The 15,895-nt window shown below is 48.4% G+C and overlaps 4 protein-coding genes across 5 annotated transcripts; 2 read left to right on the forward strand and 2 right to left on the reverse strand.

The window, feature by feature from the left end:
* Window positions 1-10: 10 nt before the first annotated feature.
* On the reverse strand, window positions 11-4,566 carry E1B28_001537 (uncharacterized protein; the record flags this gene model as incomplete). Its single annotated transcript, XM_043147480.1, has 6 exons — window positions 11-797; window positions 851-1,117; window positions 1,169-3,352; window positions 3,413-4,293; window positions 4,350-4,441; window positions 4,491-4,566. The coding sequence occupies 6 exons, from the start codon at window positions 4,564-4,566 to the stop codon at window positions 11-13; spliced, it is 4,287 nt and encodes a 1,428-aa protein (XP_043016189.1).
* Window positions 4,567-4,764: 198 nt separating this feature from the next.
* Window positions 4,765-7,758, forward strand: E1B28_001538 (uncharacterized protein). The gene is made up of 11 exons (XM_043147481.1): window positions 4,765-4,880; window positions 4,933-5,064; window positions 5,127-5,635; window positions 5,686-5,750; window positions 5,809-6,103; window positions 6,158-6,276; window positions 6,326-6,464; window positions 6,517-6,753; window positions 6,806-6,996; window positions 7,056-7,412; window positions 7,472-7,758. Exons 3-11 carry the CDS (start codon window positions 5,599-5,601, stop codon window positions 7,523-7,525), a joined length of 1,494 nt encoding a protein of 497 aa, XP_043016190.1. The 5' UTR covers window positions 4,765-4,880; window positions 4,933-5,064; window positions 5,127-5,598; the 3' UTR covers window positions 7,526-7,758.
* Window positions 7,759-7,817: 59 nt separating this feature from the next.
* Window positions 7,818-9,677, reverse strand: E1B28_001539 (uncharacterized protein; the record flags this gene model as incomplete). Of its 2 annotated transcripts, XM_043147482.1 has the most annotated exons (10): window positions 9,542-9,629; window positions 9,451-9,477; window positions 9,351-9,398; window positions 9,202-9,286; window positions 9,066-9,148; window positions 8,885-9,012; window positions 8,668-8,825; window positions 8,498-8,608; window positions 8,273-8,435; window positions 7,818-8,223 (listed from the first exon to the last, which is right to left on the reverse strand). In XM_043147482.1, exons 1-10 carry the CDS (start codon window positions 9,575-9,577, stop codon window positions 7,818-7,820), a joined length of 1,245 nt encoding a protein of 414 aa, XP_043016191.1. In that variant the 5' UTR covers window positions 9,578-9,629. The 2 variants fall into 2 exon arrangements, with proteins under 2 accessions (XP_043016191.1, XP_043016192.1); XM_043147483.1 differs by having other exon boundaries at window positions 9,451-9,677.
* Window positions 9,678-9,690: 13 nt separating this feature from the next.
* On the forward strand, window positions 9,691-15,876 carry E1B28_001540 (uncharacterized protein). Its single transcript, XM_043147484.1, has 27 exons — window positions 9,691-10,262; window positions 10,325-10,558; window positions 10,610-10,797; window positions 10,849-10,943; window positions 10,995-11,292; window positions 11,344-11,439; window positions 11,500-11,587; window positions 11,642-11,735; window positions 11,781-11,877; window positions 11,931-12,094; window positions 12,154-12,435; window positions 12,497-12,571; window positions 12,624-12,761; window positions 12,823-12,905; window positions 12,953-12,972; window positions 13,028-13,499; window positions 13,561-13,977; window positions 14,032-14,244; window positions 14,307-14,339; window positions 14,394-14,430; window positions 14,482-14,608; window positions 14,663-14,894; window positions 14,946-14,964; window positions 15,014-15,074; window positions 15,128-15,182; window positions 15,236-15,535; window positions 15,592-15,876. Exons 1-27 carry the CDS (start codon window positions 9,930-9,932, stop codon window positions 15,811-15,813), a joined length of 4,473 nt encoding a protein of 1,490 aa, XP_043016193.1. The 5' UTR covers window positions 9,691-9,929; the 3' UTR covers window positions 15,814-15,876.
* Window positions 15,877-15,895: the final 19 nt, after the last annotated feature.

The following is a 15,895-nucleotide window of genomic DNA, read 5'->3' on the forward strand; positions in this document are numbered from 1 at the left end:
TACGAAAAGACTACGAAACACCATCTCCAAATTGCCGCCCCGGATGCGATGATGCTCCTCGAATCTTCCCCAACCAACCCGTCCCACGTTTAGGAGCCCTGCTATCTACCGGTGTTGACGATACACTAGGAACTGCTATACTTATTGCTCGCGGAGCTGGGTCCTTGGCCGCAAAAACAGTCGAAGGGGGAGGCGCCGCGTCAGTGGTTGTACGGTGGCGTACTGGCGTGAATCCTGACTGGATATTACTCAGCACTCTCCGGACTCTAGGCGTTGAGGTCTCTTTGGTTTCTCTGGACTCTGGAAGACTATCAGCGGTGAACACTTGAGCCGGAATGTTGTCGGATGTCTCGAAATCTTCTGGTGCTGAGCGTTTTCGACTACCGGTCACAGGAGGCGGTGGATTATCTACTTCGGTACTGCGTCTCTTTGGGGATGAAGAACCTCTGAAGACTGGTATCGAGAAGACATTCTTGTCTGGAGATCGTGGTCGCAGTATCGATGCAACTGAAAGAGTTCTCCCCCGGTTCTGAGTATTCGTCCCTTCTACCGATTCTGGTCCAGGTGGCGAGACCACTGTTCCACTCAGGGTGGTAAAAGATCGGGAGTGAGGAATAGGAACGGGAGGGCTTCGAACCGCCGTCGTGATGGGTGAGTTACCGCTGTCTCTCTTTTCTGGCTTTTCCGGCGGGGAAGCCGCAGATGCTTTCGCAGCGGCGAGTTTTGTCTGAAGGTTCTGGACCTTCCGAGTTAGTGATTCCACCTTCGTCATTAATTTCTTATTCTCCTTAAGCATCCTAATACCATATATGAGCGGATTTACGCTTTATACGCAAAGACGAAGACTTACTCGATGACGCGGTCGTCGTTTTGTTCGATTTCTGCGCACTTCCGCTTGAGCAGCTCTTCCATTTCGTCGTTACGCTCCTCCAGCTCCGCCAACGCTTGTTCGAGGTCAGGCCTTGCTTTCAGGGCGGCCAATTCTTGATCAACTCGCTTCTGGTGAGCGTTTTGCATGTTGAGCTTCATCTCTGCTGCGTTATGAGCTTTCTCAACAGCGGCCAAACCGTTTCGAGTTTTCTCTAACTCTGCCTCGAGATTGAGGATCTTCCTTTCACTGCAAAATCTTTAGGTTGGCGGTGATAGATGAAGAAGCAGTATTTCGTACCTCTCCTTTAGCTGACTTTCTTGGTAACGATCATAAGTTTTAGCGCGCTGTATCTGGGCTTCTAAAGCAGTCATATCACATTGGAGCGTATGCTTCTCTTCCTGTAGAAGCTCCAGCTCGCCTTGCGCGTCTTTCAACTGACCCACAGCCGCCGAGTACTTCCTTTCCACTTCATCCACCTTCGATTCCATCTGCTCTACCTGATCATTCAGAGACTTGACTCTTTGGCGATGTGCGGCCTCCAGCCGAGCGCGTACCTCTACCTCCTCTTGCAGTCTTACTCCCAATTTTGAGACTTCTTCGGTCACTCTCATTGAGTTCCGACACTCCTCCTCAAGCTGTACCCGAGCTTCCTCCATTTCATTTTTGATGTTCCCCAGCTCCACCTCCAACTCGTCTCGCTCTTTCGTGAGGTCATCGATAGTTGCACGGAATGATACCTCCGCTGCTGCTCCAAACTGTTTCAACTCTTGGAGCTTGTCCTTGGTCTCCGACACTTCCACATCAAGCTGCCGAATCTTCTCAACTTGCTCTTCGTTGACCAAGGCAAGATCCCGCTCTGCTTGTCGACTTTGAGCCAGTTCGTTAGATAAGTCAGCCAACCTGTTCTCCATCGTTTCCCTGGATCTGAGTGACTCTGAAAGCTTCCCCTCGAGCTCGAGCTCGGCCGCAGCATGTCGGGCTTTGGCCTCCTCCAGGGTTGAAGTTGTCTCGACCAACTGTGACTGAAGTCGCCCAAGCTCCTCGACATGCTTCATCTTCAATTGCACCAGTTCTCCTTCCAAGTCATTCGCTGCAAGGAGGGCATCCTTTTGGGCCACGAGAGACCGAAGCTCTTCGATGATGGTGTGATGCGAAGCTTCTTTCTCAGCAATGGTCGCCTGCAGTGAGCAAAGTCTGTTCTGAAGTTGTTCAATTTCGGACTGCTTCTTCTCATCTGATGCTCTGATGGAAAGTATTCGTTGTTCGTATTCCTCACGAGCAGTTGTACCCGCTATCGCATTAGACTCCGATGCCTGCAGACGCTCCTTGGCCTTCTCCACGTCCAATTCCAGCTCCTTCACCCGTTGCATAGCTTGTTCATGTTCCTGAACAACAGCCTGCAGACGAGCATCCATCGAGGCCCTCCTAACTTCCGCCAGTCGCATCTTTCCTCTCCAACAAGCAGCCGTGTCAAATGTGACATGGATGAGTGAGTGAATTGAATGGTCTTTTTCTTCCAGTTGAGCTTCGAGCTTCTCAAGTTCGTCCTCTAGTTGTTCGACACGCGAAAGAACATCATCCCTAGCGTCCCTAGCGGCTGCACAGTCCTCCACCATCGCTTCTTTTTCAGACGCCAAGGTCTCCATCTCTGCAGTAAGCTCATTCAACCTCTCTTCTTGTAACCTCAAGTTAGTCTCCATCCGTTTGATATCATGCTGCTGAATTCCTATCAACTCGTTCCGGCGAAGCACCCTGCCCTCAAGCTCCGTAATCTGTGTCTTCAGAGCTGAATTGGCCTCTGTCGATGACATGTTGTTCAACTGGTGGAACTGTAGCGAACTATAGCGCTTTTCAGCTTCTTCCAATTCTCGATTCGCAGACTCGAGATCATTGGTCAAGTTTTCGACTTGGAGACTGAGGGAGTCCCGCTCAGATATAACCTCGGTGAGCTCAGCATCAACACGTAGGAGATCCGCTTTGGTTTCCTCATGAGCGGCAATCGCGCTGTCAAGTTTGACTTTCCATCCTTGTGATTCGGATTCGAGCTGCGAGACCAGATCATCACTTTCAGTAACAGGATCCTCTCGGGAAGACAGTTGCTCCTCGGCTGATTTGGGTTTCTCCTCCAGGCTTGACGCGACGGCATTGTTCCTGGATAGAGGCAAAGTCCTCTCCGCGAGCGACAGGGAGCTGTGCAGGTCTTGGTTCACTATCGAGAGGGCAACCATGCCTTTCCCGAGACGAGCTATTTGACCATCTCTGTCACGCAGTCGATCGGTGAATGCGTCACTTGAGTGTTTAGATGAGGTTGAAATTGTAGCTATGTGTGCTTCAAGGGCTGCCACTTTGAATTTGTGTTCCATCTGTATGAATTCGACGTCCCGGCGTAGGTCATCTCTTTCAGCTCTCAACCGTTCAACGGCGGATAGTAGTCTTGCGGTCCCTTCGATGGCATGTTCATCAGGGATCTGAGTTGAAGCCCTGTTGCATTTGTGATGGTCTGTGAGGTTATTCTATCGAGAGAACTCGTACGCTACGCACCTTTCCACCTGCATCTGTTCCTTTTGAGCACGAAGAGAGGCTTCTAGCTCTTCGATACGCCTTTGCGCAATTTCCAGCCGCTCCATTGCTTCCTCCCTTTCTTGAGTAAGGGTAGCATTCTGCCCCTCGGACCCTTCCACCTTGAAAGTTTCTTCTCTGAGCCGATGTTCTGTGCGTGCTAGACGATCCCTAAGAGACGGCACCTCATGTGCTTCACCGACCAGCCTTTCGAGTGCTACTATCTTTGCCTCGTCCTCTTCGATTCTCTTAATCAACTCTTCCTCACGCCCTTGCCCAACATCTGCAGTTTTCAGGTATTCCAATTCTGCCTCCTTCTCCTCCAAAATATCTTCCAACTCTTGCACCTGTTTCTTATTCTTCGCTTCAAGAGCTATGAGTGCGTTGTCAGCCCGAACGAGATCTCTTTGCGCATTCTCCAGCTTCTTGGTCGCTGCTGTTACATCCTCATCCTTACGCGCGACAGAAACTCGAAGTTCATTGAGTTGGGTTTCCAGGCTGATAATCCTAATGTTCGATAACGATGATGAGCGTCGGAGACCCTGTTGTCTGCCTGGGGTGACGGGTGTGGATATCAGCTGTCTGAGGTTGGCTTCCAGCTCCCTGATACGGGCCTCTAGAACACCTTTTTCTCTTTCAGCCTTCGCCGCACGGGAGTTGGCCTCTGATGCCGATGTGTATGAGAATGACTCCAGCGTGCTCTCCAGTTGTCGCACCTGCATCTCCTTCTCCCTCATCTTTTCTTGAGCCAGCTTTAGAACAGTCCTGTTGTTTTCTGATGCGATTTGCTCGTTCCTCAGATCTTCAGAGCACTTCGTCAGGTCGGTTTCCAGTCGTAAAACTCGTTGCGTTTCTTCGTTAAGCTATGAGAGAGTTCATCAAGTAACTAGAACTAGCAAGATCAATTGAGACAACTCACCTTCCGTAGTGCGTCGCCGAAGCTTACCTTGATTTCATCCAGTTCAGCCGCCTTCTTGAGGAGCTGAGATTGCTGGGCAGCAATTTGGGCGTCTAATGATTGTCAGGCACTGTAGTTGTTGACTTTGGTAAATTGGATGACCTTTGCTCCCAAGCCTATCCTTAACTGCCTGCATCTCTTCAGTAACATCATTTTGTCCCAGAGTATGCAACGACATCTTGTGGATGTTGTGGGTGAGGCTCAAAGTTCGCGATAAAACACCAATCAACAACAGCGCGTCGAGGAAGAGGAGACAGTCATGTGACCGTTGCTCACACGGTTTGTGAATTATAGCTGATCATCGCTTCTAGCCTGGCAAGCCCGGTCGTCTCCGGCAAATCCTCGGACTCTGAAATTTTTTGATTTTGGGGGTTCCCCTATGACCCCCTCCCTCGGTACCAGACTACATCGCTTCCGCTCTTTAGCTCTGACCAAGTGACCATGCTCTCCGAGCCCCACTGGATCCCTTTTGTGAACCACCTATCTTCAATTGTGAGCTCCATTTCTCCCGTTCTCCGACATGAAAGGGATTTAGATTGAATAGGATTCTTTGGTCGCGGAAACAACGTGCCCCAAAGCTCCACCTCAGTAAAATGTGAGACGGGGCCGGTCAGCGCCACTTGGTTCTTCTGCACTCCTCAACTCTTGACATACAAGAACTCAATGATCAGTACCAGTCAGTTTGTCACGACTAAACAAATCACTATGCTCCTGTTCATGGAAACTCTGCATCGGCAGCCCTACCGCAAGAATCTCGTACTACGATTCCAAATCTCACGAGATGAGCTCATTTGAGTTTCTGGTGTCTTGCTTATATATCTGGATGTCATTTATCATGAAGGCATTGGAGCGACAGTGGAGCCCTTTTCTCCATCGGATGGTGCTCGTACCCTGGCTCACCCGGCAACCCAACCATGGAGGCAGCATGGTCTTTGAACCGACATCCGCAGGCTTTGAATCATGATCAGCTACAGACTCAAGTACAAGGAAATAGTAGTTAAATTTCAGCCCGATGACAGATAACATTGCCGACGGCTCTTCGAAAATATCGAAATGGGGTGATAAATCAAGGCTGGGTCACGGTCAACTGGACTTGTAGGGCAATACAGTAAGACATTTCCGAGATGACGGATATAATCAACCAAAACGGAAAGCCATTATTCGATGATAAAAGCGCGCCGAGCTTGGGGTCACCCTTCGACAAACAACCATGTCCTCAGCTGCAGGCGCTCCTTCCAAAGTTACCCGTGCGTACTTGGTCGTCATGTGCTACTTGCTTCTCACGATTTCGCCCCAGTTTCTCTTGGGCATCTACCCAGCAAGAAGAATCTTAAAACACCTTGGCCGCGAACTCCGAATCGCGTAGGTCTTGCAAAAGTCGCAAAAACCGCCCGGCGTGGAATCTCACTCTCGTACCCAGGTCGACCCCAACAACCCTCCATGGCCAGCATTCAGAGGTTATCATGAATATTCTTTCGCCCATGCAACAATGGCGTCTAGGCTGCCAACCATTCTCGGTAAAGCAATCGATGACACCACTCGAACCTTGAACGAGCAAGCGGACGAAGAAAAAGTCATTGACCTCGTTCGATGTATCGAACGTATGGAAGGACTCATGTCCGATCTCGGAGGCAATCGCAAGTTGCGGCCAATCGTCGACGACGGCGAAGCCGATGTAGCATTATGGAACAAAGAGATCGCCAAGTATTTCCAGGGTGAGCCGACGTTCACGTATGCTATCTCGATAGCAACGCTCATAGCTGTCGCAGGCAAAGACTTCATGAACGCTCCTTGGCTCTTCGCTGAAGCCTACAAATATCGCCGTCTCCGCGAATGTTTTGCGGTTTCAAAACTTTGGAACGATTACGATGTTTTCTATAGACAAAAGGTGATATTATATCGCTGATGGGTGGACGATTCTCATCCGTTTCCTGTAGTGCGATACCTTTTCGCGTTCTGCGGAAGCCGTGTTCGAGTTGTCGATGCGTTTCGCCGAACCATTTACATTAGCTGAGAACCTCTCCATCGAAGAGAAACTAGACGCTGAGCGGCTGATGTTCCTCGAATTAACCCAAGGTGGTCGATTCGATGCATTGTAATATTTCTCACCACTCATGATCGTTCTTAGTTTGTCTATGGGGTAATTCGACCGACCTTTCACTCCTCATCAACATGACGGAAGATCAAATCAAAGCGCTTCAATCAACTGGTGGCGATCATCTTGCTGCAACCGAAAAGAACATTCTTGGAAATCATCTTCCTAGACTCTGGGAGACAGTTAAAGAACTCCGAGACAAGACTGGAGGCCGAATTGACTTTGTTCTCGATAACGCTGGTTTCGAGCTGTACTGTGATTGTGTCTATGGTGGATTAACATTATTTACTTGTATGTGCACTGGTTCTGACACGCTTTATAGCCGACTTTTTGATACAGAGCGGACTCGCTCAGGTTGTTCACTTCCATGGAAAACGATACCCATGGTTTGTTTCCGATGTGACGAAAAACGATTGGAGTTGGTTGCTCAACGCTATGGTATATGGCCATTTGTTCCCCAAAGCCTCTGAAATGGAGATGGAGTCCCTCAGAAGACTTGGTCTGCGCTGGAAGGTAGTCTCGTGTCTTCCTTCAAAGTGAGAACTCATTCCGGTCTTCCTTTGCATCATCAGCAATACGAAAAAGAAGGCAAATGGGTCTATGAACAACACCCGTTCTGGTGTACCGGTTATACCTTCTGGAGCTTGCATTCCGAAGCACCCGATCTGTTCCTCCACCTTTCTCGTTCCGACTTGGTCGTCTTCAAAGGTGACTTGAACCACCGCAAGTTGACATATGATTGTCATGCCCCCGCAAGCACACCGTTCGACATTGCCATTGGGCCCATGGCGAGTTCGGCTGGTGCACCAAAGATTGCTAGCCTGAGAACTGTCAAGAGTGATGTCGTCGTTGGGCTTGGAGATGAGGGAGATGAGCTTGCTGAAAAGCTTGATAAGGAAGAACCCGGATGGAAGATTAGTGGGAAATATGTGAGTTTTAATATACGTACCATTCGAGAATACTCTCAACCTCTTTTGAAAATGTTCAGGCTGTGGTCCTTCTCTCTGAGGGTCGTCCCGGAGAAAAAGTCACTTTTGCATAGATTATTGGAACCGCTTATAAAATTTTGTTCCATGCCTTCTCTACCCCTTCTCTTGCACTGTATCGTCTTGTTACATCCGTTACCAATAGACTGGCCATGAACTTTCAATCACCTACTCATTATAGTGCAACGGTCATGATTATAATTACCATTCCCATTATTACAAAACGGTAGTACTCGATTAATGTACTTGGATCGTGGTACAGACATACAAGAAACATCATTGATTGAAGCTAACCAAATCTCCAATCCCTAACCTGAACGCGGAGGGTAATCATCCAAGTGTTGAAACCTAATCCAAAGCATCCCATGCTCCAGGTAAATACCGGTCACCATCATTGCTACTTCTTCCGTTGCCATTAGGATTAGAAGAATTTCTTCTGAAAGGTGATGAACGGTTCGAAGGGTCGGAGGGAGACCGTGTCGGGCGTGGCGAGGTGGAATACTGGTGGGAATATGAATGACTGGTTCCAGTACTGCTGCTGGTATGGCTGCTGCTCGAACCGTTACCACTCATCATCGAACCAAACAAATTATGGAAGAATCCGCTTCCCCCGCCAGGGTTACTGTTGTTACCTCCATCATTTGAGGAATTGTCCCTCCCTGACGAACGCGGGGGCGGAGGCGAACCGCTTGATCCAGGACCATTTCCGGGCGCAGAACTACCATGTTGTCCGGGTTGCGGTACTAATTGATATCTGACGACAGGTTAAGGGAGACCGTTCTGCAATTGACAAAGAAGTTCACCTGCAGACGGGGCATGTCCCACTCGATTTGAGCCATGGAAGTATACACGATTCGTGGAAGGGATGCTTGCACGGTAATGTAACAACGACCTGTTCGCCAGGATCCTCGGTTTCTAATCTGAACTGTTCTTTGCAAACGGCGCAGTCCTTCTCTAGTGTTGCACCTAAGATCGCGACATATGTCAATACGATAATGTGTGCAGTGGGTCGTCAAATAAGCACACACATCCTTCCGTGAGTACTTCACGAGGCAAATTGTCAACGATTTCTTCCGTGGCGGGAACGGGTCGTGACGAATTAGAATTTTCCATCAACTGTGTGATGATCTGATCCAAAGCTGTCGGGGGAAAAAGATGAGGACCTTCTGCCTGGAACACAGGATCTGTAGTGACACACCTTCTTGATTGAAGACGTAGTCGCCCATTCTCCCCCGTTCCGCAGCGTCACCTCCAAGTATGTCAGGGAATGGTCCTTGATGTCCTAACATCGCCATAAGATACTGCGTCATGAGAGCCCCGTTGATTCCAGGTGCACCGTTGTCACGATCGGGCCCACTTCCGAGATACCTAACAATTTGTCAAGGCACAGACGAACCGATAGTAAGACAACCTACTCAGACATGGCTGGTACCCTTCCAAAACCTCCACCATTACCACCAACTAATGTTCTTGGACCGCCTAGCGTAAATGTTCTGGTACCGCCATTAGCTGTTGTGTGAAATTGAAAAGAAAAACTAGAAGACTGGAGAACTATGAATATGCGTGATACAATTTTGAAAGTGTAATCGTTCGTACAGGCGATGTCTCTTGGCGTGGAGTAGAGGAAGGACTGTGGGCTCTCTCTTGTGGTGAACGGTTCATGAGGCCCTGAAGAAGCACTAAACGAGCCTAGATGAGTGCATAGCACACCGAACCATAACATAATACAGACTGAAGAACGGGTCCGTCCCGGAAGGCGTATCATCCGTGATACCTCCGCGTTGAAAATCCCTAGGATCGTCGGCAGGATCGTCGATCTGAACGTTATTGGAAGAATTTATGGGTTGCAATTGACAAGTAAATGAGCCGATTGTCACTAACTTTCTCGATGAACGACCCCCTACAAGATGCACATACGGGCTCGGGCATCTATTGCAAGAATAAGTCAACTCATATGAATGAGTATCCACGGTCCACACACCATCAGAGGTCGCATTTCTGCATTACACTGAAGACCCCATCGACGTCGATTGGTTCAGCTTCGAAGAGTGATATAAATGACAAGGACGCACTTGATGGCAATACCACATAGATTCCCTCGACGCCATATTGCTTCGTGCGTATGAAAATTGGGCGATGAAAGAAAGAATGAGAGTGAGAAGGAACCCTTGAAAGTTATTGCAGTCCTCCTGCTGACCTTGCTGTAATCCGATGTCACATTGACGTCACGCGTCCTACCGACGTTAGTCGGACCACGATATACTTACACCTCTGCAACCGTAAGCTGTCCTTCCTCATTCTCTCTGCCGTGATGAACAATTGGTTCCCTATTATATGAAGCATTTGATGAGATCAAACGCCGGGATTCCTGAGATTCTAGCAGTTTCGATATTTCAGAAATAATTCTTTCTGACTACTTCATTATGATTACAGGTCCTGGTCGAGGCGCTGCAGACGGTCATGGTGGGACAATACCAGCTTAAAATCCTCGCACCTGCATTGATTATTCTTTGCACGCTTACACATGATCTTCTCGCCACCGCAAATCCACCAGTCCCAGCAATAATACAACGAGTTTGGACCTGCTTTAGTCGCCCGTTCCGCAACTTTTTGCATCTGGAAGATTTAGAAGAATCGGCGAAGAACGTGGATGAAACGCCAGTTGCGACGACACGGCTCCTAGTTGTTTTGGCTCTCTTCCAGGCCATTGGCTGGCTAGGATGTTTTGTATATGCTTGTGTCTCACGAGATACTCCAACGATAATTAAGTCGATCTTGGCCTCGCTTTCATGGGTGCGGTTCTTGAGTTACGAATCTTTTACTGGCTGTTGAAACATGCGTTCGATTTCTCGCAGACATATGTGTGCACTAGGACCTTGGTCCGGCCACCTAGAACACCGCCATATCTTGTTATTTCATTTGCAGTCATCCATTTGTTCCTGCCTCTCGTAAACCTTACTATCGATGATATGTTAGGATTAACCACTAGCATTGTTTCTATGATATGTCCGGCGGCTTTCGTATGGCTCGCTGGAACCCTCCCACTTCGTGCCGTGCAGCCTGGTGAGAATGTGGCCGCACCGAAAGATGTAGGCTATTATTTCCCGTAAATCGAATCAGTGCTCATTCGCGTCTGATAGATACCTTCGAACACACAAACATGTCCAGAGGACGGGGCCACTCTGTGGTCTTGGTGCTCCTTTACATTTGTGGAACCTATATTTCAAATCGCAATGAAACGTACCTTAAATGACCCCGATGTTTGGAAGTTATCACCATATTTTGGCCACAGGAACCTATTCAATAAATACCTTGAATATCGGTCACGGTAAGGCGTTGAAGCACCCATTACAGTCATTTCATTAATGATGTCCACCAGACACCCAAAACATTCTCTTCTTTGGTTCCTGCTGGCCTCAAACTCGTTGGATCTGATCTTGGACGTGTTATTAGAGCTCTGGAATGCAGTCATCGGTATGTGCTCCAACGTACTCTCTCAGAACTATCGCCAACTTTCGCGTCCAGGATTTGTCCCAGCCTACTCGCTGAAGCGGATATTGGCAATCCTTGCAGACGATTCATCTGAACCAAAGGCGAATGCTTATTACTGGGCGTTGATCACGTTTCTCGCTCACCTTACCTTCGCTCAAGTGGATCTATTTCAGCAATGGCACACGCGCAGATGTTATGAAAGAACCAGAGGGCAGTTGTTCTGTGCTATCCATTACAAAGCCTTGAAGCGGCAGGACATGACGGGGAAAACAAAACGCGAAGGGGAAGAGGAAAATAATGCATCTCTTGGGAAGATAGTAAATTTGATGCAGTGAGTCTTTATCATGACTCTTATACATACCTGCACTGAATGTCTGTCTAGAGGTGATACCTATGCGGTCGCTCAACGATTCTGGGAGTTTTCGGGCCTTTTCGCATCTCCCGTTCGACTTGTGATAGCCCTCGTTTTCCTGTATCAGTAAGTGCGGAGGCTCATTTACCGTCGTCAAACGAGCTGGCTGTTTAACTTCAACCGAAGGATCATGGGTTGGAGTGCACTTTCAGGGGTTGTCATCGTCCTCCTCGCGTATGTGGTCAACTATCCTCTCGCCAAATACAACGTATACGTAAGCGAACATCCTACTATGGCGAGCTGCTAATATTCTAACCATGATATGCAGCTGACAAGAAAGAGTTGGAAGGCTAAAGACGCCCGAATGAATATGGTCAATGAGCTTCTACAAAACATCCGTTTCTTGAAGTTTTATGGATGGGGTAAGATTTCTCATTCAGCGTTATGATCCCGTCTCATCTATCTAGAAAATCACTGGGGTCGTAAAACTCACGAGCTTCGAGAAAATGAGCTCCGGTGGCGCGTTAAACAAAATGTTGTCGATACTTTAATCACATTCGTATGGTCCGTCAGTTAGGCTTGAACTTTGGGAGACGATGTACTGAATTTCGACCAAGGACCTGGATACCATCGGCCACTGCTCTCGTCTCCTTCTTGTGCTACACCCTTATTGCTCACGAACGTTTGACGGTCTCCGTTGCTTTTACTGCTATTGCACTATTCTCTCAGCTCCAGGGTCCTATGACAGAGATCCCGGGACAGATATTCGCACTCCTTCATGGTGCGTACACTTCTCAGACAACATCTTCGTCACTATAGCCTATGGCCCGTTTTTTCTAGCTTACGTCTCAATGCAAAGGATAGAACAGTTTCTCAAGGAAGACGAAGTACCTCAGTGGGCTTCAACTCTAACTAGAATGCCTTCGAGTTCTGATCAGGTCGTCGGCAAGCTTGGGTTCTCTAACGCTACGTTTCAATGGCAAGCACCGCCCCAATCAGTTTCTACACCCGAAGGCTTCACGCTAGGTCCTCTCGATATCGTATTCCCAGAAGGACAAATCACTCTTCTCAGTGGGCCGACCGGATCGGGTAAAAGCGCTGTTCTCGCAGCTTTATTAGGAGGTCGGTTGCGATATTCATAGATGTCAACGGTGTGGTGGTCCTCTGATAATGTATTTGATAGAGATGGAGTGCGTTTCTGGCCGCGTGTTTATTAGCAAGGCAAATCATCACGTCGCATATTGTGCTCAAAACCCTTGTAGGCGTTGACGAAACTTAAACGGCCTTTCCGCTCACCGTGACTTCCTTAGGGCTGGAACACGCGACAATCAGGGATAATATCGTGTTTGCTTCGGATTATGGCTACGATGAAGGAAGATATGACGCCGTTCTCGAAGCTTGTGCACTAAAACGTGATCTGGAAGTGTTTGATGCTGGGGACTTGACAGGTGGGCCAGATGCGTGCCACATCATCCATTGTTTTTCTAAACTGCATCCTGTTGGGGACAGAAATCGGTGAGAAGGGTATCACACTTTCTGGAGGTCAAAGAGCACGTATCGCGTTGGCGAGAGCAGTATATTCACAAGCGAAGGTACACGTCTCTCCCGGGATGTTCAAGACACTAATCCCACCTACTAGTATATACTCTTGGATGATCCGTAAGTTGGTTTCTGTTCGGATTTGTGAGCCACGAGCTTATCTCTCTCTTGTCAGCCTTGCTGCGGTGGATATGCACACAGCTCAACACCTAGTGGAAAAATGCTTCTCTGGCGAACTGATTCGTGGCCGTACCGTCATCCTCGTTACACACCACATTGGGTTATGTCTCCCTATTTCATCTTATCTCGTCGAGCTCTCCCATGGTGTCGTGATCAGACAAGGTCCTATTGACAGTTTTGGACACAGGGAGCTCCAAGAGGTCATCGAAACGGAAGACTCACCGTTTGCAGAAGAAAAAAAGGTTGAATCCAGTTCTTTGCCCGAAAATGAAGCCGACGATGGAAACACTAAAGGCGCATCAAACGCTGGTCGTTCTGATGGCAAGCTTGTGGAGGTCGAAGCTCGAGCTGAAGGACGTGTGTCACTTCGTACTTATGTGACATACTTACGTGCTGCCGGAGTTTGGACTTGGGTCCTGACGTTCTTCTTGATGCTAACGATCCGTGGTATCAATATCGGAAACCAGGTTAGTCGATAACCCGAATTTTCGCACGCCTACTCATGGCAATTTTTTTTCCTTCCTGCAGTTCTATGTGGCAGCATGGGGGAGGGCATATGAAAGATATGAGACTAGCGCGTTCTTTGCATGGTTCATTTCAAATTCCATTAAATATCCTTGGGAAGACTTTCCTCCTCCCGATGTCGATGTCACCCCTTGGCTCTTGATCTACTTCTATATTTCTCTCGTTGGGGCTTTTTCCGTACTGTTCTTCATCTCCTTGGGCTACTATGCTAGTCTCTGTGCTTCACGATCATTGTTCATATCTTTGCTGAGACGGCTGACTCGTGCCCCCGCGCGCTTTTTCGACGTCACCCCGATTGGCCGAATCCTCAATCGGTTCACCACGGATATCAACACGATCGACGGGGCGTTACAGAACTCGGCCAGAAGTTGTCTTTCAGGCATACTGAATTTCATCGCATCTTTCCTGGTCATAATGGTGGTATGTGACTCTCGTGAATCGAAACGATTTGCTAACCGCGGTTCAAATGTCCAGGTTATACCTCCTTTCGCGCCTATAGCTCTTTTCATTGCATGGCTTTACATTCGTTTGGCACCTCCATACATTCGGGCTTCTAGAGACTTGAGGCGACTGGAATCGATCTCCCTCTCCCCTGCATTCTCTGGTTTTGACGAACTTCTACGTGGCCTGACACATGTTCGAGCATTCGGAATGGAGCATCGATATCAGAACGCATTCTATGCGAAGGTATGTTGTCATTGATGGACTTTCCTAGTTCATTGACTGATGTTTGAACCATTGCACGAAAGGTCGATAAATTCCAATCGTTCGACCACGTTTATGTATGTCCTGTTCTCGAAGCTTCAATAAGTTATAAGTTACTGATGTGGATCTAGTGGCTTGTCAACTGTTGGCTTCGTTGGAGATATGACTGTGGGTACCTATTGACAATCGCCCTGTGTTGTGACTGAGCAGAAAAGCCAGGTCTTGGTTCTGTGGTTGTTTATGCCACCACGTTATTCTCACTATGGATGAACGTCAACGACGGATTCGCCGCTATCGTCATTGTTCAGGCAGGTATATTTGCCGATGCTAGTCGTCAGCTGGTCAGGTTCGTAGTCGTTTTTGCCCATTGAAACCTTTCTGAGAAAGGTATCGGATTCAGAGTAGCGGCCCAGGTGGAGCTTGATTTCAACAGCGTCGAACGGGTTGTAGAGTATTTAGAAGTACCACAAGAGGCCCCGGCCATTATTGAAGGGAGGAGACCTCCTGCATATTGGCCATCCAGCTACGGGAGCCTGGTGGTGGATGACCTTACTGTGAAATACGCACCTCATCTTCCCGCAGCGCTTCGCAACCTGACTTTTTCTGTGGAACCCTGCGAAAAGATTGGAGTGGTGCGTTCCCTTTCAATCATCGTGGCAAAGTCGTTCACAGATGCTCTATAGGTTGGGCGTACCGGTTCAGGTATAGAACTTAAATTGCTCGAGTGGACCAAATTTTCATCTATTTACAGGAAAATCCACTCTAGCTTTATCTCTTCTTCGAATGCTCGAGCCGCTGTCTGGTAGTATATAGTATGTCGCAAAGTTCCCGTTATTTTGTGAGGATGTTGACTGACTTCGACTAGCATGGATGGTATAGATATCTCGGAAATCGGTTTGGAAGATTTGAGAACAAGGATTGTGCGGCTGTCCTAAACTTCCAACCCGACCCATCGCTGACTATTTCACTGTAGACGATCGTCAGTCAAGACGTCTCCCTGTTCTCCGGGACGCTTCGAACCAACCTGGACCCCTTGGGAGAAAACAGCGACGAAGACTGTCTGGATGTGATGAAACGCTGTCATCTATTCTCCGTGTTGAACCACAAGGGCAGCATGAATGAACACGACTTACTTGACCTTCCCGTGAGCCAGGGCTCGCTTAGTGGGGGTGAAAAACAACTGGTCGCACTGGCGCGAGCAGTCCTGAGGCGCACCAATATCATCATCATGGACGAAGCCACCTCTCAAATCGATAATGAGCTTGATGAAAATGTAAGGATTGCATTATTCGAAAGTCCCTGTTAAGTATTGACAGAGCTCCCGCTTAGATCCAAAGAACCATCCGAGAAGAATTATCCTCGGCCATTGTAATTACTATCGCCCACAGGCTGAAGACAATCATCGATTCCGATCGTATCCTGGTTCTAAATGGCGGAGAGATAGCAGAATTTGGGACACCACGAGAACTGTTGGGAGTGAATGGTGGCATGTTTAGGGAGATGTGCCGCAGAAGTCCGGATTGGTCGTTGATAGAGGATCGTTCAAAATAGGCCTGTCTCGTGTAACGCCCGCTATACCTAGATCATTTGCAAGATAAGATAAACATTCGAAGGAGTCGCTGTATGGCGCGGC

The sequence above is a fragment of the Marasmius oreades genome, chromosome 1 (genome assembly GCF_018924745.1).
Source record: "Marasmius oreades isolate 03SP1 chromosome 1, whole genome shotgun sequence".
Classification (NCBI taxonomy): Eukaryota; Fungi; Basidiomycota; class Agaricomycetes; order Agaricales; family Marasmiaceae; genus Marasmius; species Marasmius oreades.

Bases quoted from the DNA above. Each gene is read 5' to 3' on its own strand.
- E1B28_001538 (XM_043147481.1), top strand. From the start codon at position 5,599: ATGTCCTCAGCTGCAGGCGCTCCTTCCAAAGTTACCC. The intron at 5,751-5,808 runs GTAGGTCTTGCA...TCTCGTACCCAG, and splicing joins GGCCGCGAACTCCGAATCGC to GTCGACCCCAACAACCCTCC. The intron at 7,413-7,471 runs GTGAGTTTTAAT...GAAAATGTTCAG, and splicing joins GGAAGATTAGTGGGAAATAT to GCTGTGGTCCTTCTCTCTGA.
- E1B28_001540 (XM_043147484.1), top strand. From the start codon at position 9,930: ATGGTGGGACAATACCAGCTTAAAATCCTCGCACCTGCATTGATTATT. The intron at 12,436-12,496 runs GTCGGTTGCGAT...TGTATTTGATAG, and splicing joins TCTCGCAGCTTTATTAGGAG to AGATGGAGTGCGTTTCTGGC. The intron at 12,973-13,027 runs GTAAGTTGGTTT...CTCTCTTGTCAG, and splicing joins TATATACTCTTGGATGATCC to CCTTGCTGCGGTGGATATGC.